Source organism: Saccopteryx bilineata, chromosome 3 (assembly GCF_036850765.1).
Source record: "Saccopteryx bilineata isolate mSacBil1 chromosome 3, mSacBil1_pri_phased_curated, whole genome shotgun sequence".
NCBI lineage: Eukaryota > Metazoa > Chordata > Mammalia > Chiroptera > Emballonuridae > Saccopteryx > Saccopteryx bilineata.
Window position 1 is genome coordinate 288,344,755 of NC_089492.1, and position 15,293 is coordinate 288,360,047.

General features: G+C 45.0%; 1 protein-coding gene across 1 annotated transcript; it reads left to right on the forward strand.

Moving 5' to 3' along the window:
* Positions 1 to 1,039: 1,039 nt before the first annotated feature.
* Positions 1,040 to 14,980, forward strand: TNFRSF9 (TNF receptor superfamily member 9). The gene is made up of 7 exons (XM_066265183.1): positions 1,040 to 1,207; positions 2,507 to 2,614; positions 3,005 to 3,142; positions 3,873 to 3,939; positions 5,103 to 5,233; positions 5,791 to 5,925; positions 14,039 to 14,980. The coding sequence occupies exons 1-7, from the start codon at positions 1,108 to 1,110 to the stop codon at positions 14,128 to 14,130; spliced, it is 771 nt and encodes a 256-aa protein (XP_066121280.1). The 5' UTR covers positions 1,040 to 1,107; the 3' UTR covers positions 14,131 to 14,980.
* The last annotated feature ends 313 nt before the right edge of the window (positions 14,981 to 15,293 follow it).

A 15,293-nucleotide genomic window follows, 5' to 3' on the forward strand; every position in this document is an offset into this window, starting at 1 on the left:
ATATGTCTTTTAAGAAAATGTGTACAGCATAGGGAACATAGTTCATAATATTGTAATCATGATGCCAGGTGGGTACCAGACTTATTGGGGGGTCGCTTTGGGAGATATGTGAATGTACACTTGAAACTAACATAATATTGAATGTCATCTGTAATTGAAAATTAAAAAAAAAATTTTAATGGGATAATGAGTTGAGCAGAGAAGTGTTTCAACTTTTTAGCAATTAAATGTTGACGTTTCCACATGCTGTTCAGACAAATAGTAACAAGGGATGTCTTAGATGTCCTTGACAGACTCTCTTTTTAAGAATTATAATCCAGGGTCAACAAACAATTTGTATTGTTGAAATACAGATGCTAAGTACTCATGAAAGTCCCCAAAAGTTTTTGCTATGGTTATTTCTGGTTTTTTTGGCGAAACATGTTGGAATGTGTACCCTTAGGCTTTGGCAAGTATGCACAAGGTTCTGTGTTTAGTCACATTTGTCCTACTCGAAGCTTTAACTTTCTTTTTTTTTCTCTTAAGTGAGAAGCAGGGAGGCAGAGAGACAGATTCCTGCACACACCCTGACTGGAATCCACCCAGCAAGACCCCTACCAGGAGATACTCCGCCATCTAGGGCTGTTGCTCCATTGCTCAGCAACCAAGCTATTTTAGTGCCTGAGGCAAGGTCATGGAGCCATCCTCAGTGCTGGGGCCAACTTGCTCTAACCAAACCATGGCTACAGGAGGAGAAGAGAGAGAGAGAGAAAGAAGGGAAAAGGGGAGGGGTGGAGAAGCAGATGGTCACTTCTCCTGTGTGCCCTGACCTGGAATTGACCTGGGACATCCACATGCCAGGCCAGTGCTCCACCACTGAGCCAACTGTCCAGGGCCATCTTTTTCAAATTTACTGCCTTTCCTTTACTAATCGTTCTCGAAAAAACCCCGAGTTAGTCTTGTGGAATCATACAGGTAATGACGGAGATGTATAAGTCTGAATGGAGAAACCACCTCATTCCTCTAAATGTTTACCTTTTGCAGAGTGGTATTTGTGAAACAGCCAACTTTGATTAAAATTCTTCTGGGATCTGCTTTACTAGTACCATATCCGTGGAAGACATCATCATGGGAAAAGGGTATTACAACCTGGTGGCTACGGTGCTGTTGGTGATGAATGTTGACAGGGCAAGATCCATGCAGGATACCTGCAGTTACTGCCCAGCTGGTAAGAACCAAGTTTCTGTTCTGTTGAAAACATGGTTCAGGGAGTCCAGTAGTCAGGGCCAATGAGCTCTGCTTTAGTGACCTTTTGTTCATTCATTTATGAATATTTCCAGGATGCTTTTTCTTCATCTGTGTAAACAAAGCCAAGTCACTTAATTGTGGTGCCCCAGTTTGTCATCTAGAGATACTGAGAGAATCTGTTTCATAGACTTACTTGCTGGGAGGATCCTATGCTGGACTTACTCACGAGAAGACCTCAATAAATGTTAGCCGTGTGTGTGAGAACCGGTGCTCAAACTGGGGGCACAGCAGGGAATAAGCAGGGGGGAGCACAGAGTGGGGGAAGGCAGACACGGGTACCAATGAAGGATATCAATCCTCTCCTGAATCTCATCATATTGATCTCCATTGATTAAGACAACTCATTCTGCTTTATTCAATAGCTAAAGGAAACTATTTTCTTTCTGTGGACTTATTTGTTGCAATGTCTATACTTACGTTATTCTTATTTCTGTGACTGTGCTGAGGGCCATCTTACAAATGTACATGGTACTTTTAAAGATTTTATTTATTGATTTTACAGATAGGAGAAGGGAATGGGGAGCAAGAAGTATCAACTCATAGTTGTTGCATCACGTTAGTTGTTCCATGCTTGCTTGTTGCTTCTGGTACGTGCCTTGATCCAGCAAGCCGAGGGTTTTGAACTGGCAACCTCAGCATTCCAGGTCAACGCTTTATCCACTGTGCCACCACAGGCCAGGCGCCAATGTATACTTTTTTTTTTCTTCCTGAAGTGAGAAGCGGGGAGGCAGAGAGACAGACTCCCGCATGTGCCCTACCAGGAGCCACCCAGCATGCCCACCAGGGGGCGATGCTCTGCCCATTGGAGGCATTGCTCCACTGCGGCTGGAGCCATTCTAGCGCCTGAGGCGGAGGCCATGGAGCCATCCTCAGTGCCCGGGCCAACTTTGCTCCTGTGGAGCCTTGGCTGCGGGAGGGGAAGAGAGAGAGAGAAAGGAGAGGGAGAAGGGTGGAGAAGTAGATGGGTGCTTCTCCTGTGTGCCGTGGTTGGGAATCGAACCTGGGACTTCCACATACCAGGCTGATGCTCTACCACTGAGCAAACTGGCCAGGACTCAATGTATACTTTTAAAAACTCCATAAACAAAATAAAGTCTATCATGGTGGCAGCTAGAAAACTAATTATTGTTCCATAGTCTAGTTTTCTTTTGAACTTCACAGTGCCCCGAGTGGCAATAATCCATTGTCAAACATGGACAGCTGTGATCTACCTTCTCAGGTACTTTTTGTGGGGAAAGCAAGGATCGGATTTGCATTCCCTGTCCTTCAAACAGTTTCTCCAGCACCAGTGGACAAAAGGCCTGTGACATCTGCCGGCGGTGTGAAGGTATGATTTCAAAGATGTATTCTTCATTTGGGGGCTCTCTGGGAAGCCAAGACCTTATCCCCTAGAGTACGGATCTCTACTGACAGTCCAGTGTCAGAGGTGCTGGTCCTTCTGGCAGGAGACAGACCCAGTGAGCTAACCTACCGTGACAGCACTTATTTGTGGACTGAGCTTTATAAATACTGGAGGAAGCATTCATTTAACAAGAGAGAACATTTCCATTAGCATAGTGTAAAAAATGTCTTATATCCAGATGCAAAAGTAAAATGTAATACTCTAAGGTCGCTGGGAACAGTTTAAGGAGAGTGAGCATGGTTTTTTATTGCAAAACATACATTTGTTTCCTGGATTTGGAGGTCAGGTGCAATGTAACGTTGGAGGGCTTTGTAGGTGTTTTCAGGACTAAGAAGGCATGCTCCCCCACCAGCAACGCAGAATGCGAGTGCTTCGCAGGATTCTACTGCCAAGGGGCTGGATGTACCATGTGTACACAGGACTGTAAACAAGGTCAAGAATTAACCACAGACGGTAAGCATGGTCTTCATCAGTCTCATGCAACTTTGTTATCTAGACGTAAGTCATTAGCTTAGGTATTGTTGTTTTTGTCTTTTAAAAATTTATTTAACACAGATGCATGCACTCTGGCAATTTCACAAGCTAAAGGCATACAGAATAATACCTCTTATATTAAGCCAAATTATAATAAGCCAAATAAAGAAATAGCATACTCCAAATAAGTGGCAGGTTAATCACATTATTATTGTTCCAGGCAAAGGGAAGATGAAGGAATAAAGACTCAAATTACTATGGGATGTACCTTCTTAGACCTGAAGGCATGTGGGAGAGAGGTCAACCCAGAGAGCCGATTCCTAGCTGTCAGCGCTAAAGTGCGCTCTGGGCCTTTTGAATATAAAAGAAAGCAGATCTCTAGACCCTTGAAGTAACAAGGAATGAGCTGCTGAGTCAAATATAGGAGAGTTACAAACCGTTTTTCAATCGATGGAAGTGATTCGAAATCACACTTGTTATTCACAGGACCACACGTTTTCACACGTTCTGCACGCACAGACACACTGCTGCGTGCTGACGGATGGAAAACGTCAGCCATCTTAGGGTTCGGTTCCAACAATCATCGAACAATCTCTGTGTAGACTGAATTAAGGTCATGACTTGATGACGTGACTCGGTTCATCCCAGGGAAAGTTATGAAATGATGACAATGCTTCCTTTTTAATTATTGCTTCGATTGTTACACCAGGTTGTAGAGACTGTAACTTTGGGACATTTAATGATCAGAAGCGTGGCACCTGTCGACCCTGGACTGAGTATGTATAATTTCCTTGTGCTTATGCAACAAAGAATCGGGGTTAATTTCTTTCCTTTTCTTTTTTAAGACAAAGGATGTTATCAGTGAAGCTTTTTAAAATCAATCAAGTGTAGACATGGAATAGCACAGGATGAGGCAGAGTGGAGGACAGGATAGGAACACAGACTTGATACGCAAATTGGGCATTTTCTCCAGAAACAGTGCCCAGAGCGTCCAGGTCAGAGTGGCCAATGGGACTCTGTTACTGTCTGTCCCAGGTGTTCTGCTTCCTTCCGGTCTCTCTGCTGCCTCTTCCCTTCCATCCTTAACCAGTTCATCTTTAGGTGGGCAGTGCCCAGCACTGAGACGGATGCACAAGTCTGCACAGTTCCCTCAAAAACATAATGTGGACGTGAGCAAACAGGACATCACAGGTAGTGAAGGCGGCCAACAGTGGACATAGGGAGACTGCAGTTGACTTGTGCTATCTGGACCCGACCTACTCACAGTGTGGTCCGCCGACAGGTGCTGATGCACAGCCTGCTGCCTGTCCCTGTCATGGCCAGAGCTCCGCAGGCATGAAGAGGAAGCATTCTGAGGCTTTTAAGGCAAACTGGCGGTCCTGTGCACCCGGCAGCTCTAATAATAAAAAAGACTTAGGTCCTGTAGGTTGTATGCCTTTGCCCTTTTTTTCATTTGACTTTCTTAGTAGAAAATTATCTTTATTATTATTTTACATTTACATTCTTACTGTGGTTTACGAAAATAGGGACCTGTAACAGATTGGAAAGTTTGTTTTTTCTTTTTTAAAAGGTGTTTCAACACCAGTCATTCAGAAGAGTCAAATGAGTCCGCATGGGAGGTGGGACTGAACTGAGCTCTGGAGAACGGGTGGGGGAGGGGGGAGGGACAGACTAACCAGGCAAACTGTCGGAGCTGCGCTGTCACCGGGCCAGGCTCCTCCAGAGGAAGGAGAGTCCGGTTCCGTGGGTGGAGTGGGGTGAATCATGGAGAACCACCAGAGCTGAGTGAACTCTGGAGGGAGCCAGGTGGTCAAGGGTGGGTGTTTCAATCTTTGTCACTAGGGCCACTTCATTGGGCAGAAAATGTCAAATGTTTTTCATTCTGATGCTCTGTACCCAAATTAATGATCTGAACCTCTTTTTTGTTGAACCGTCAAAGCTGTTCTTTGGCTGGGAAGACGGTACTTGTGCATGGGACCAAGGAGCAAGATGTGGTGTGTGGACCAGCTTCGGGCAACTTCTCTTCAGGCACATCTGCCACCACCGTGCCTGCCCCTGCCACAAAGCCAGGTAGCTGGTTTGTTGCTGTCAAATCAATGTGACTGTCCCCTGGCTATTCCCATTGGAATCTGACTCCCCCAGTATCGCGAGGTCTCCCATCCCTGGTCCCTGCCTCCAGGGGGCGCCTGCTGCCGGCCTCCCTCCTCTTACCCTGGCATTGGGGGACCTCTTGATTTTTGAGGCATTTGTCGTTTAGTCCGGGACGTTCGTTAGTAAGCAGAGCAAGGTGAGACCTGACCCAGACCACACCGTACCTTCGATAAAGCCCAGTAAAGGAAACCACAGCGTCCTGTAGTCTCTGTGTCAAATGCAGAAAGGTAAATAGAGAAAAGCCAAAGCCCTTCATTTTTGTGGGTCTCTAAGAAAATTATTAAGGTTTTTAAATGTTTTCTTTAAAGAAAGTTTTCTTCACATGCTGGCAAGTTCACTACATCAGCTGGTTGGAGGAGGCCAGGGTCCTCTTTGCCCAGACCACTTCTCCCCGGGCTGAGGGTGTGCAGCTGGGTAGCAACATGAGGATCCTCGCGGGTGACGCTGTCTCATGCATCTCTGCTCCTCTTTCCAAGGCCACGCCCCCATGATCAGCATCTTCGTTCTGGCACTGGTGGTGACCTTGGCGCTGTTCCTGTTGTTCTTCCTCACGCTCCGCTTCTCTGTCGTTAAACATGGCAGGAAGAAACTGCTGTACATATTCAAGCAACGTAAGACTAATAGATGTGTGTCCGATGTGAGCTCTTCTGGGGCCAGGCATTTTACAGTAGAAAGGGAAAGATGGCGATTTACGTTCTAGAAACTAGGTTAGTATAACGCCATGATTATCGGGCAAGGGGATGTTTGGCAACATCTTTTCAGATGTTTCGGGGGTCACTCCCTGGGGGGGGGGCAGGGTGGGATGCTTCTGACATCCAGTGAGCGGGCTGGGATGCCCCCAGCAAACAGCTGCCTGGCCCAAGTGTCAATAGTGTCAGGCCAAGAGAACTGGCAAGAGCAGAACATAACCCAAGGGTCCCAGAGAAATGGCAATTTAAGTATGTGCAGTCTTGGATAACTCTGTGTGTGTGTGCATGTGAGTGCATGTGTGTGTGTGTGTGTGTAGGTGTGCATGTGTGTGTGGAGAGTCAGTCGTGCACATAGGACCTAGGAGAAGGGGGATCAGAAAATAACGAGGGGCAGTACCCTGTTCCTCAGCCTGCTTAGTGGCCTCACCCTGGGCCAGACTCGCAGGGTGAGAAGGCACAGAGAACTCAGAGGGTGTCCGTCCGATAGAGGGATAGGACACTAATCTGGAGTAAATGAGATACTTTAATAGTGGACTTCCTTTACTGAACTATGATTCTATTTCCATACAGAACTTGGCAAGTGCTAGGCAAGAGTCAGCACTTACTCAATGACACCTATTAGTCTTTATTAGTATTTATTCCAAAAGGCTTGTAGATGGAGGGTGGGAATGGACAACCTGTTCTTTGTCTTCATGGAGGACAGAACCATAGATCCAGGCTAGACTCCGAGAGGCTATGCTGTAGCCCACAATGTTAGCAATATAGGAGGGACAGTCTCAGTAGTCTTATCTAAAGGTGCACCACACTAACTCGTATAGAGGATCTTTTGAAAACAAATAGAAAATCTTTTTACGCTGCGCGATATCACATACAGGAAAAGATGCAATCAGGTCAAGTTAACAGATTCTTGCAAAATAAACACCCACATCCCCCTTCCTGGGTCAAGAAACAGAAGGTTATCCACTCCTAAAAAGCCCTGCCTGTCCTTCCAGATGAAAAGCCTCCGCCCCACCAGACCCGACCCACCTAGAATTCTGTGGTAGTCACTCCCTTGCTCTTATTTATAGTTTCGCTACCTAACAACAGTCTATTTTGGCTGCTTGCAAACTTCTTACAAGTGAAATGACATGTATCTATTCTGTATTTTCTGTATCTAGTCTGTCTCTGCTTTCTTTCCTGACACATTGTGTTATTATGATTCATCCAAGTATTGCATTTACCTTAATTGATTTCTATTGTCCAACACTCTTCTATTGAATGACAACTTCATCTTTTGTTGATCCCTTCTATTATTGTCTGTAATCCAGTGTGGGGCTATTATAGACAATGGGGTTCCAATATTTTTGTCTGCTTATCTCAGTACACATAAGCACATGTTTCTGTGTGTGTGTTTTTTAACCTAGAAATAAAATTTCTAGGTCCTTAATAGATATACCAAACTGTAGAGAACAATGGTGGGGCCCCACTGTCACTTTCCCAGCTGCTGAGGCAAGTTCCTTCTGCTCCAATCTTTGCTGACACTGGCATAGTCAGACTTCCTAATTTTTATCTCTCTGGTGGGTGGATAGTAGATCTCATTGTGGTTCTAATTTGCATTTCCCTGATTTCTAGTGAGATGGGACTTTTCTCATGTTATACCGGCTGCTTGGATTTCCTCTTTTGTGAAGTGCCGATCAAGTCTTTTGAGCATTTTTCTATTGGGTTGTCTGCCCTTTTCTTATTAACGCACAGGAATCCTTTCACCTGTTGCCCATGCTCTGCAAATATCTTTTTCCAATCTGTGGTTTGCTCTCTGACTCTCTTGTTGAGGTCTAAGCCTTTGATCGAAACCTTTCACATAAAGAATTAACCCGCCCATCGCCACCCAAACTGCCACAATGTCCTTTATAAAATGATTTTCAAAAGCATCTATGAGTAATTAGAGCCTTATGAGTTGCCAATGAAACTGTATTCCATTTTTAAACATTTTAGGTCATTTTTAGAAACTTTCTATTTTGAAATAATTATAGATTCACAGGAAGTTGTAAAGATGGTACAGAAAAGTCTCATGTGCCATTCATGGGGTTACAGTTCATGTCACTATGGTACAAGATCAAAATGAGGCATGTGATGTTGGTGCATTTGGTGTGTATACTTGTATGTCATTTTATCGCACATGCAGATTGGTGTAACCACCAGTGCCATCAATACACAGAACTATTCCACTACCACAAAGATCTCCCTCCTGCTTGTCCTTCATAGTCACATCACACCCTCTCTGCCTCCCATCCCAGACCCCTGGCAACTACATATCTGTTTTCTATCTTTACTATTTTGTCTTTTTAAGAGTGATTTTTGGTGGGGGGGGGGGGTTAGCAGAGACAGAGGGTCAGAAAGAGGGACAGGTAGGGACAGTCAGTCAGGAAGGGAGAGAGATGAGAAACAGCAATTCTTTGTTGCGGCTCCTTAGTTGTTCATTGATTGATTTCTCATATGTGCTTTGACCCGGGGTGGGGGGGGCTACAGCAGACCGAGTGACCCCTTGCTCGAGCCAGCAACCTTGGGCTCAAGCTGGTGAGCCCTGCTCAAACCAGATGAGCCCGCGCTCAAGCTGGTGACCTCAGGGTCTCGAACCTGGGTCCTCCACATCCCAGTCTGATGCGCCACTGCCTGGTCAGGCTCAAGAGTGTTATATAAATGGATCATGAATATATATATATCATGAATATATATATATATATATATATATATATATATATATATATATATATATATAACTTTTGGGGATTGGCTCTGTTTCACTCAATGCCATTGAAATCCAGCCAAGTCCCTGTGTGTTTCCATAATTTGCTGACAGGTCATCCCTGGTGTGGGTGGACCAACTTGTCTCACCACTCACCGAGGGAGAGCGTGGGGTGGTTTCCAGGTTTTGAGTATTGCCTTTGAAGCTGCTATGAATGGTTTTGTACAGGTTTTATGTGGACAGAAGTTCACATATTTCCAAGACAAATTCCCGGGAGTGAGATTGCTGGTCACATGGCAAATCTGTTTTTTGTGGGGGTTTTTGTTGTTTTTTTTGTTTGTTTGTTTTTTAAGAAACCATCAAACTATTTTCCAAAGAGCTGTACCGTTTAACATCCCACCAGCAACACAGGAGACACCCACTTTCTCTGCGCCCAGCCAGCGCTTGGCGTCACCACGGTTCCCTCGCTCTGCTTTCCAGTAGGGGTGCAGCGACAACCCCTGGGGTCCTCATGGCCTTTCCCGAGGGGCTGCGCATCTTTCCACACATTCATTTTTTTTTTAACTTTTCTTAACTGAAGAGTGGGGAGGCAGAGACAGACTCCCGCATGTGTCCCGACTGGGATCCACTCGGCAAGCCGTCTATGGGGCCAGGGGATGCTCTGTGCATTTGGGGCCATAGCTCCATTGCTTGGTAACCTAACTATGCTAGTGCATGAGGCGAGCCCATGAAGCCATCCTCAACGCTGGAGGGCCAACTTGCTCCAACCCAGCCATGGCTGCAGGAGGGGGAGAGAGAGAGAAGAGGGGAGGGGTGGAGAAGCAGAGGGGCGCTTCTCCTGTGTGCCCTGACCAGAAATCTAACCGGGACATCCATATGCTGGGTTGACGCTCTACCACTGAGCCAACCAGTCAGGGCCTGACACTCCTCCTCTGTTCACGTATCTTCTTCAGAAAAATATTCCGTCATGATTTTTGCCCTTTTTTTCGATTGAAGTGGTTTGGTTTACTATAGACATTTGAGAATTCTTCATCTCTTCTAGATAGGACTCCTTTGTAACATGAGGCAGTTTGTACATATTCTCTCACAGTCTGTAGATGGCCTTTTCATCCTCTTCCCAGGGGCTTTTGCAGAGAAAAAGTATTTTATTTTTTACAAAGTCCAAGTTTTGTTTGTTTGTTTTTTTGAAACAGAGACAGAGAGAGGGACAGATAGGGACAAACAGGCAGGAAGAGAGAGATGAAAAGCATCAATTCTTCATTGCGGCTCCTTAGTCTGCTTAGTTGTTTAATGATTGCTTTCTTATATGTACCTTGATGGGGGGGTGCAGCAGAGTGAGTGACCCCCCCCTGCTCAAGCCAGTGACCTTGGGGTTTTGAACCTGGGTCCTCCACATCCCAGTCTGATGCTCTATCCACTGTGCCACCGCCTGGTCAGGCAGTCCAGGTTTTGTTTTGTTTTCTTTTTTATCTATGGAATCATGTCTAAGAATGCCTCACAAGTCCTAGGTCGCAAAAATTTAATTTTTTCTCCTCTGTTTTTGTCTCCATGTTTTACATTGAACTCTATGGTCCATTTTCAGTGAAGGTTTGTATATTGTGTGAGGGGTTTAGATCCAGGTTTATCTTTTTTTTGCTGTTCGGGCCCACGGCTGTCCGGCAGCTCCAGCACCATTTGTTGAAGACATCACCCACCCTCTGCTGAATCACCTCTGTGCCTTTGTCAAAAACCAGCTGGCCGCAGGTGTGTAGGGGCTGTTACTCGTTTTCTCTTCTATTCCACCAATCTGCATGTATATTCTTCTGTCCACAACACACAGTCTTTTTTTTTTTTTTTTTACAGAGACAGAGAGTGAGTCACAGAGAGGGATAGACAGGGACAGATAGACAAGAATGGAGAGAGATGAGAAGCATCAATCATTAGTTTTTCGTTGCGCTTGCAACTCCTTAGTTGTTCACTGATTGCTTTCTCATATGTGCCTTGACCACGGGCCTTCAGCAGACCGAGTAACCCCTTGCTTGAGCCAGCAACCTTGGGTTCAAGCTGGTGACCTTTTGCTCAAACCAGATGAGCCTGCACTCAAGCTGGCAACCTCGGGGTCTCGAACTTGGGTCCTTTGCATTCCAGTCCGACGCTCTATCCACTGCGCCACCGCCTGGTCAGGCAACACACAGTCTTAATTACTGGACCTATAAGACATCTTAAAATGGGGTAGTGGTTAGGTTAGAGTGATTTCTCCCGTTTTATTCTTCTTTTTCACAACTGTTTTTAGCTAGTCTAGTCCCTTTGCATTTTCATATGCATTTCTAGATAATCTTTTATGGGTCTACAAAAAGTCAGCTGGGATTCTGATAGCAATGGAGTTAAACTAGCACATCAATTTGGGGAGGACTGATATTGTTACTACATTAAGTATTCCGATCCATGAACACCGTATGTCTCTCCATTTCTTGATATTTCCTTTGACTTATTGTATCATCATTTTGTAGTTTTCAGCATGCAAGCCCTGTGCATGTTTTGCTAAATTGAGGCCTCAGAATTTATTTTTTTAAAAACAACTGTAAATGATATGTATCCTAAATTTTGGTCTCCACATGTTCATTGCTAGTATATAGGAATATCACTGATGTTTACAGATTGACTTTGTTTCCTGTGAATTTGCTGAACTCATTTATTAGTGGTAGGAGCATTTTGTAGATTTCTTGGGATTCTCTATATAGACTAGGGGTCCCCAAACTTTATACACAGGGGGCCAGTTCACTGTCCCTCAGACCATTGGAGGGCCGGACTATAAAAAAAACTATGAACAAATCCCCATGCACACTGCACATATTTTATTTTAAAGTAAAAAAACAAAACGGGAACAAATACAATATTTAAAATAAAGAACAAGTAAATTTAAATCAACAAACTGACCAGTATTTCAATGGGAACTATGCTCCTCTCACTGACCACCAATGAAAGAGGTGCCCCTTCCGGAAGTGCGGCGGGGGCCGGATAAATGGCCTTAGGGGGCCGCATGCGGCCCGTGGGCCATAGTTTGGGGACCCTTGATATAGACCATAATGCTGTCTGCCAGTAGGGAAGTTTTATCTTTTCTTTCTCTATCTTTCTGCTTTTTATTTCTTTTTCTTGGTTTCTTGTGCTGGCTAGAACTTCTAGTGCTATGTAGAATAAGAGAGGTGAATGAACGTCCTTGCCTGGCTTCTAATTTTAAGGGGAAAACATTTGAGTTTTCACCAGTAAGTATGATGTGATTCATAGTAGATCTTTATCAAGTTGAGGAAGTTCCTCCCCTATCTCTGGTTTTCTGAGAAGTATTTTAAGAACCATGAATGCGTGTTGAATCTTGCCATGTGCTTTCTCTGCATCAATTTGGTATGGTTGTGTGATTTTTTTCTCCTTCATCATGTTAAGATGATGGATTACACAGATCCTTGGGCTTTAAGCCAGTGACCTTTGGGCTCAAGCCAGTGACCATGGGGTCATGTCTATGATCCTACGCTCAACCCAGCGACCCCCGTGCTCAAGCTGGTGAGCCTGTGCTCAAGCCAGTGATCTCAGGGTTTTGAACCTGGGTCCTCTGTGTCCCAGTCCAATGATCTATCTATCCACTGCGCCATCGCCTGGTCAGGCTATAGAGATTCATTTTTGAATACTGAAGCAGCCTTTCATCCCTGGACTCAACTCTGCCTGCTCACAGTATATAATTCTTTTTCTATATTGCTGGAGTCTAATATTTGCTAATATTTACTAATATTTTGTTAAGAATTTTTGTAGGTGGCCCTGGCTGGTTGGTTCAGTGGTGGAGCGTCGGCCTGGCGTGCAGGAGTCCCGGGTTCGATTCCCGGCCAGGGCACACAGGAGAAGCGCCCATCTGCTTCTCCACCCCTCCCCCTCTCCATCCTCTCTGTCTCGCTCTTCCCCTCTTGCAGCCAAGGCTCCATTGGAGCAAAGTTGGCCTGGGTGCTGAGGATGGTTCCATGGCCTCTGCCTCAGGCGCTAGAATGGCTCTGGTCACAACAGAGCAACGCCCCAGATGGGTGGAGCATCACCCCCTGGTGGGCATGCCAGGTGGATACTGGGTGGGCGCATGCGGTTTGACTGCCTCCCCATTTCCAACTTCAGAAAAATTAAAAAAAAAAAAATTTTTTTTAATATTTTTTGTAGGTATACTCCCAGGGGACAGTGATTGTAGTTTTCTTTTCTAGAACCATCTTTGTCTGGTTTGGGCATCAGTGTAATACTGATTTCACAAAATTAGTTGGGACAAGACATCCCACTGGTATTTCTGAATGTCTTGCCAGTTTTTCATAAATTCTTGGAGATCGATGGGTTATTTATATATATAGTAACAAGCATGTTGAATTGGGCAGGGCCTGGTGCTTTGTCTGGCTATAAAAATATCTGCTTAGGAGTAAAAGTTGCCCAGCAGTAACACCAATACTTTAGACTGATATGTAAAAGAAAACATAGAAGCTAATGCCTAAGTCAGTTCTTTACTTAGTAAGAGTCGGAAGTAGGGGGAGTGACTTTAACATTGGTGCCATAAGCATTTCATTCAGAAGAAACTGTCGAGTGTGTAATTTAAGTAACCCTCATTGAAACTACCTGACCGACTTCATGCATGAGTGAGTCATGTTCACGAGTATTGTTAGCCACTGTATAAAATAAAGGATAGCATCCTTTTTCAGGACCAATAAAAATATTTGGTAAAGAGGAAAAAAAATCTTAAATAATCCTGAGTAAGAAACGTTCACACTTGCCATTACCTCTCCTGTTGATGAGTTGGTTGAAATTAAGTGGGGGAATGTTTGCTACTTAGAGATGCTAGTTCCATGACTAGGATCTCTAGGAAGTAAGAGTTACATGATTCAGACAGACGACCAAAGATATGTATCTTTTCTTTTTTTTTTTTCTTTTGTATTTTTCTGAAGTGAGAAGTGGGGAGGCAAACAGACAGACTCCCGCATGTGCTGGACTGGAATCCACCTAGCAAGCCCACCAGGGGGCGATGCTTTGCCCATCTGGGGCGTTGCTCCGTTGCAACCAGAGCCATTCTAGTGCCTGAGGCAGAGGCCATGGAGCCATCCTCAGCGCCTGGGCCAACTTTGCTCCAATGGAGCCTTGGCTGCGGGAGGGGAAGAGAGAGATAGAGAGGAAGGAGAGGGGGAAGGGTAGAGAAGCAGATGAACACTTCTCCTGTGTGCCCTGACCGGGAATCAAACCTGGGGCTTCCAGACGCCGGGCCAACGCTCTACCGCTGAGCCAACTGGCCAGGGTAAGCTACGTAACTTTGAAATTGTTTTTCAGCCTTTATGAAAACTGTCCAAACTGCCCAGGAGGAGGATGCCTGCAGCTGCCGGTTTCCCGAAGAGGAGGAAGGAGAAGAGGGCAGACCATGAGCGCAGGCCCAGGCGCTGCCGGGATGCTCCCAAGAAGAACCCTCGGAGAAGCGGAGAAGCAGGAGCGACCCGCCCCCACGTCTATCTGTTCTGAAACATGCCCTCCGAGATGACTCCCAGGATTACCCCAACGTGTTTCTTCTAAGTGCTAACTAGTTGGCTTTTAAAAATGTACCACATTTGACAGAACAGCAGATGAACAGAGCTGATGGCAAAGGGGCGTTTTCTAGATGATACTTGGCAGGTTTGGGCTAGTTTTTTCTTATTTTTTTTGAAATTCAGAGAGAATTATATTTTAAATCAGTCATGTAGATGAATGGTGCAGCTCATATTATTCAGGGAGGGTGTGTGTGAGTTAGTATGACATTGGACAACAAGCCAGGAAATGCAGAAAATATCTCCAACTAAATCTCCCACTGGTTTAGTCATTCAGCATAGCGGCCTCCCCCACTGTTGAGGGGAAATGATGATAAATGCCCAAGTTTGGGGTCCAGAGCAAAGAAAATCTCAGACCTTGAGGAAGAGTTTTGGAAAGAGGTCAAATGTCCTTGCATCCTGCGGTCCCCTCCATCCTGGTCCTTCTGCCCTGGTCCTACCTACTCCCCTCTAAGCCAAGGCTTACATTTCTTTTTAATTCTTATAAAGACTTTAAAAATAATATTTTATACATATAAACTAATACATGAAACAGGAATGAAACACAGCCAGGGAATGGAGACCCACGAGCGTGATGAGTAGAGCTGGTGCAGGAGTGGCCACACTCCCCTGGGCCCAATCCGAGACCCCACGGGCCTTTGTGTAGCCTGGGAGCTAAGACTAGTATATACATTTATTTTTTTACGTGTGTGTGTGTGTGTTTTTTTTTTTTTTTTTTTTAATTTATTGATTGTAGAGAGGGAGAAAGAGAAAGCAAGATCATAGTTGCTTCACTTTAGTGGTTCACTGACTGCTTCTCATCTGTGCTTTGTCTGGTCAAACTCAGGGTTTTGAACCTGGGACCTCACCATTCCAGACTGACGCTTTATCCACTGTGCCACCCCAGGTCAGGCTTATACATGGTTTTTAAAGTCCAAAGAAGTATAATATGACATGTAAAATTATATGAGACTCAAATTTCAGTCTATAAATGAAGTCTTATTGGAAGGCACAGCCACACCCACTTA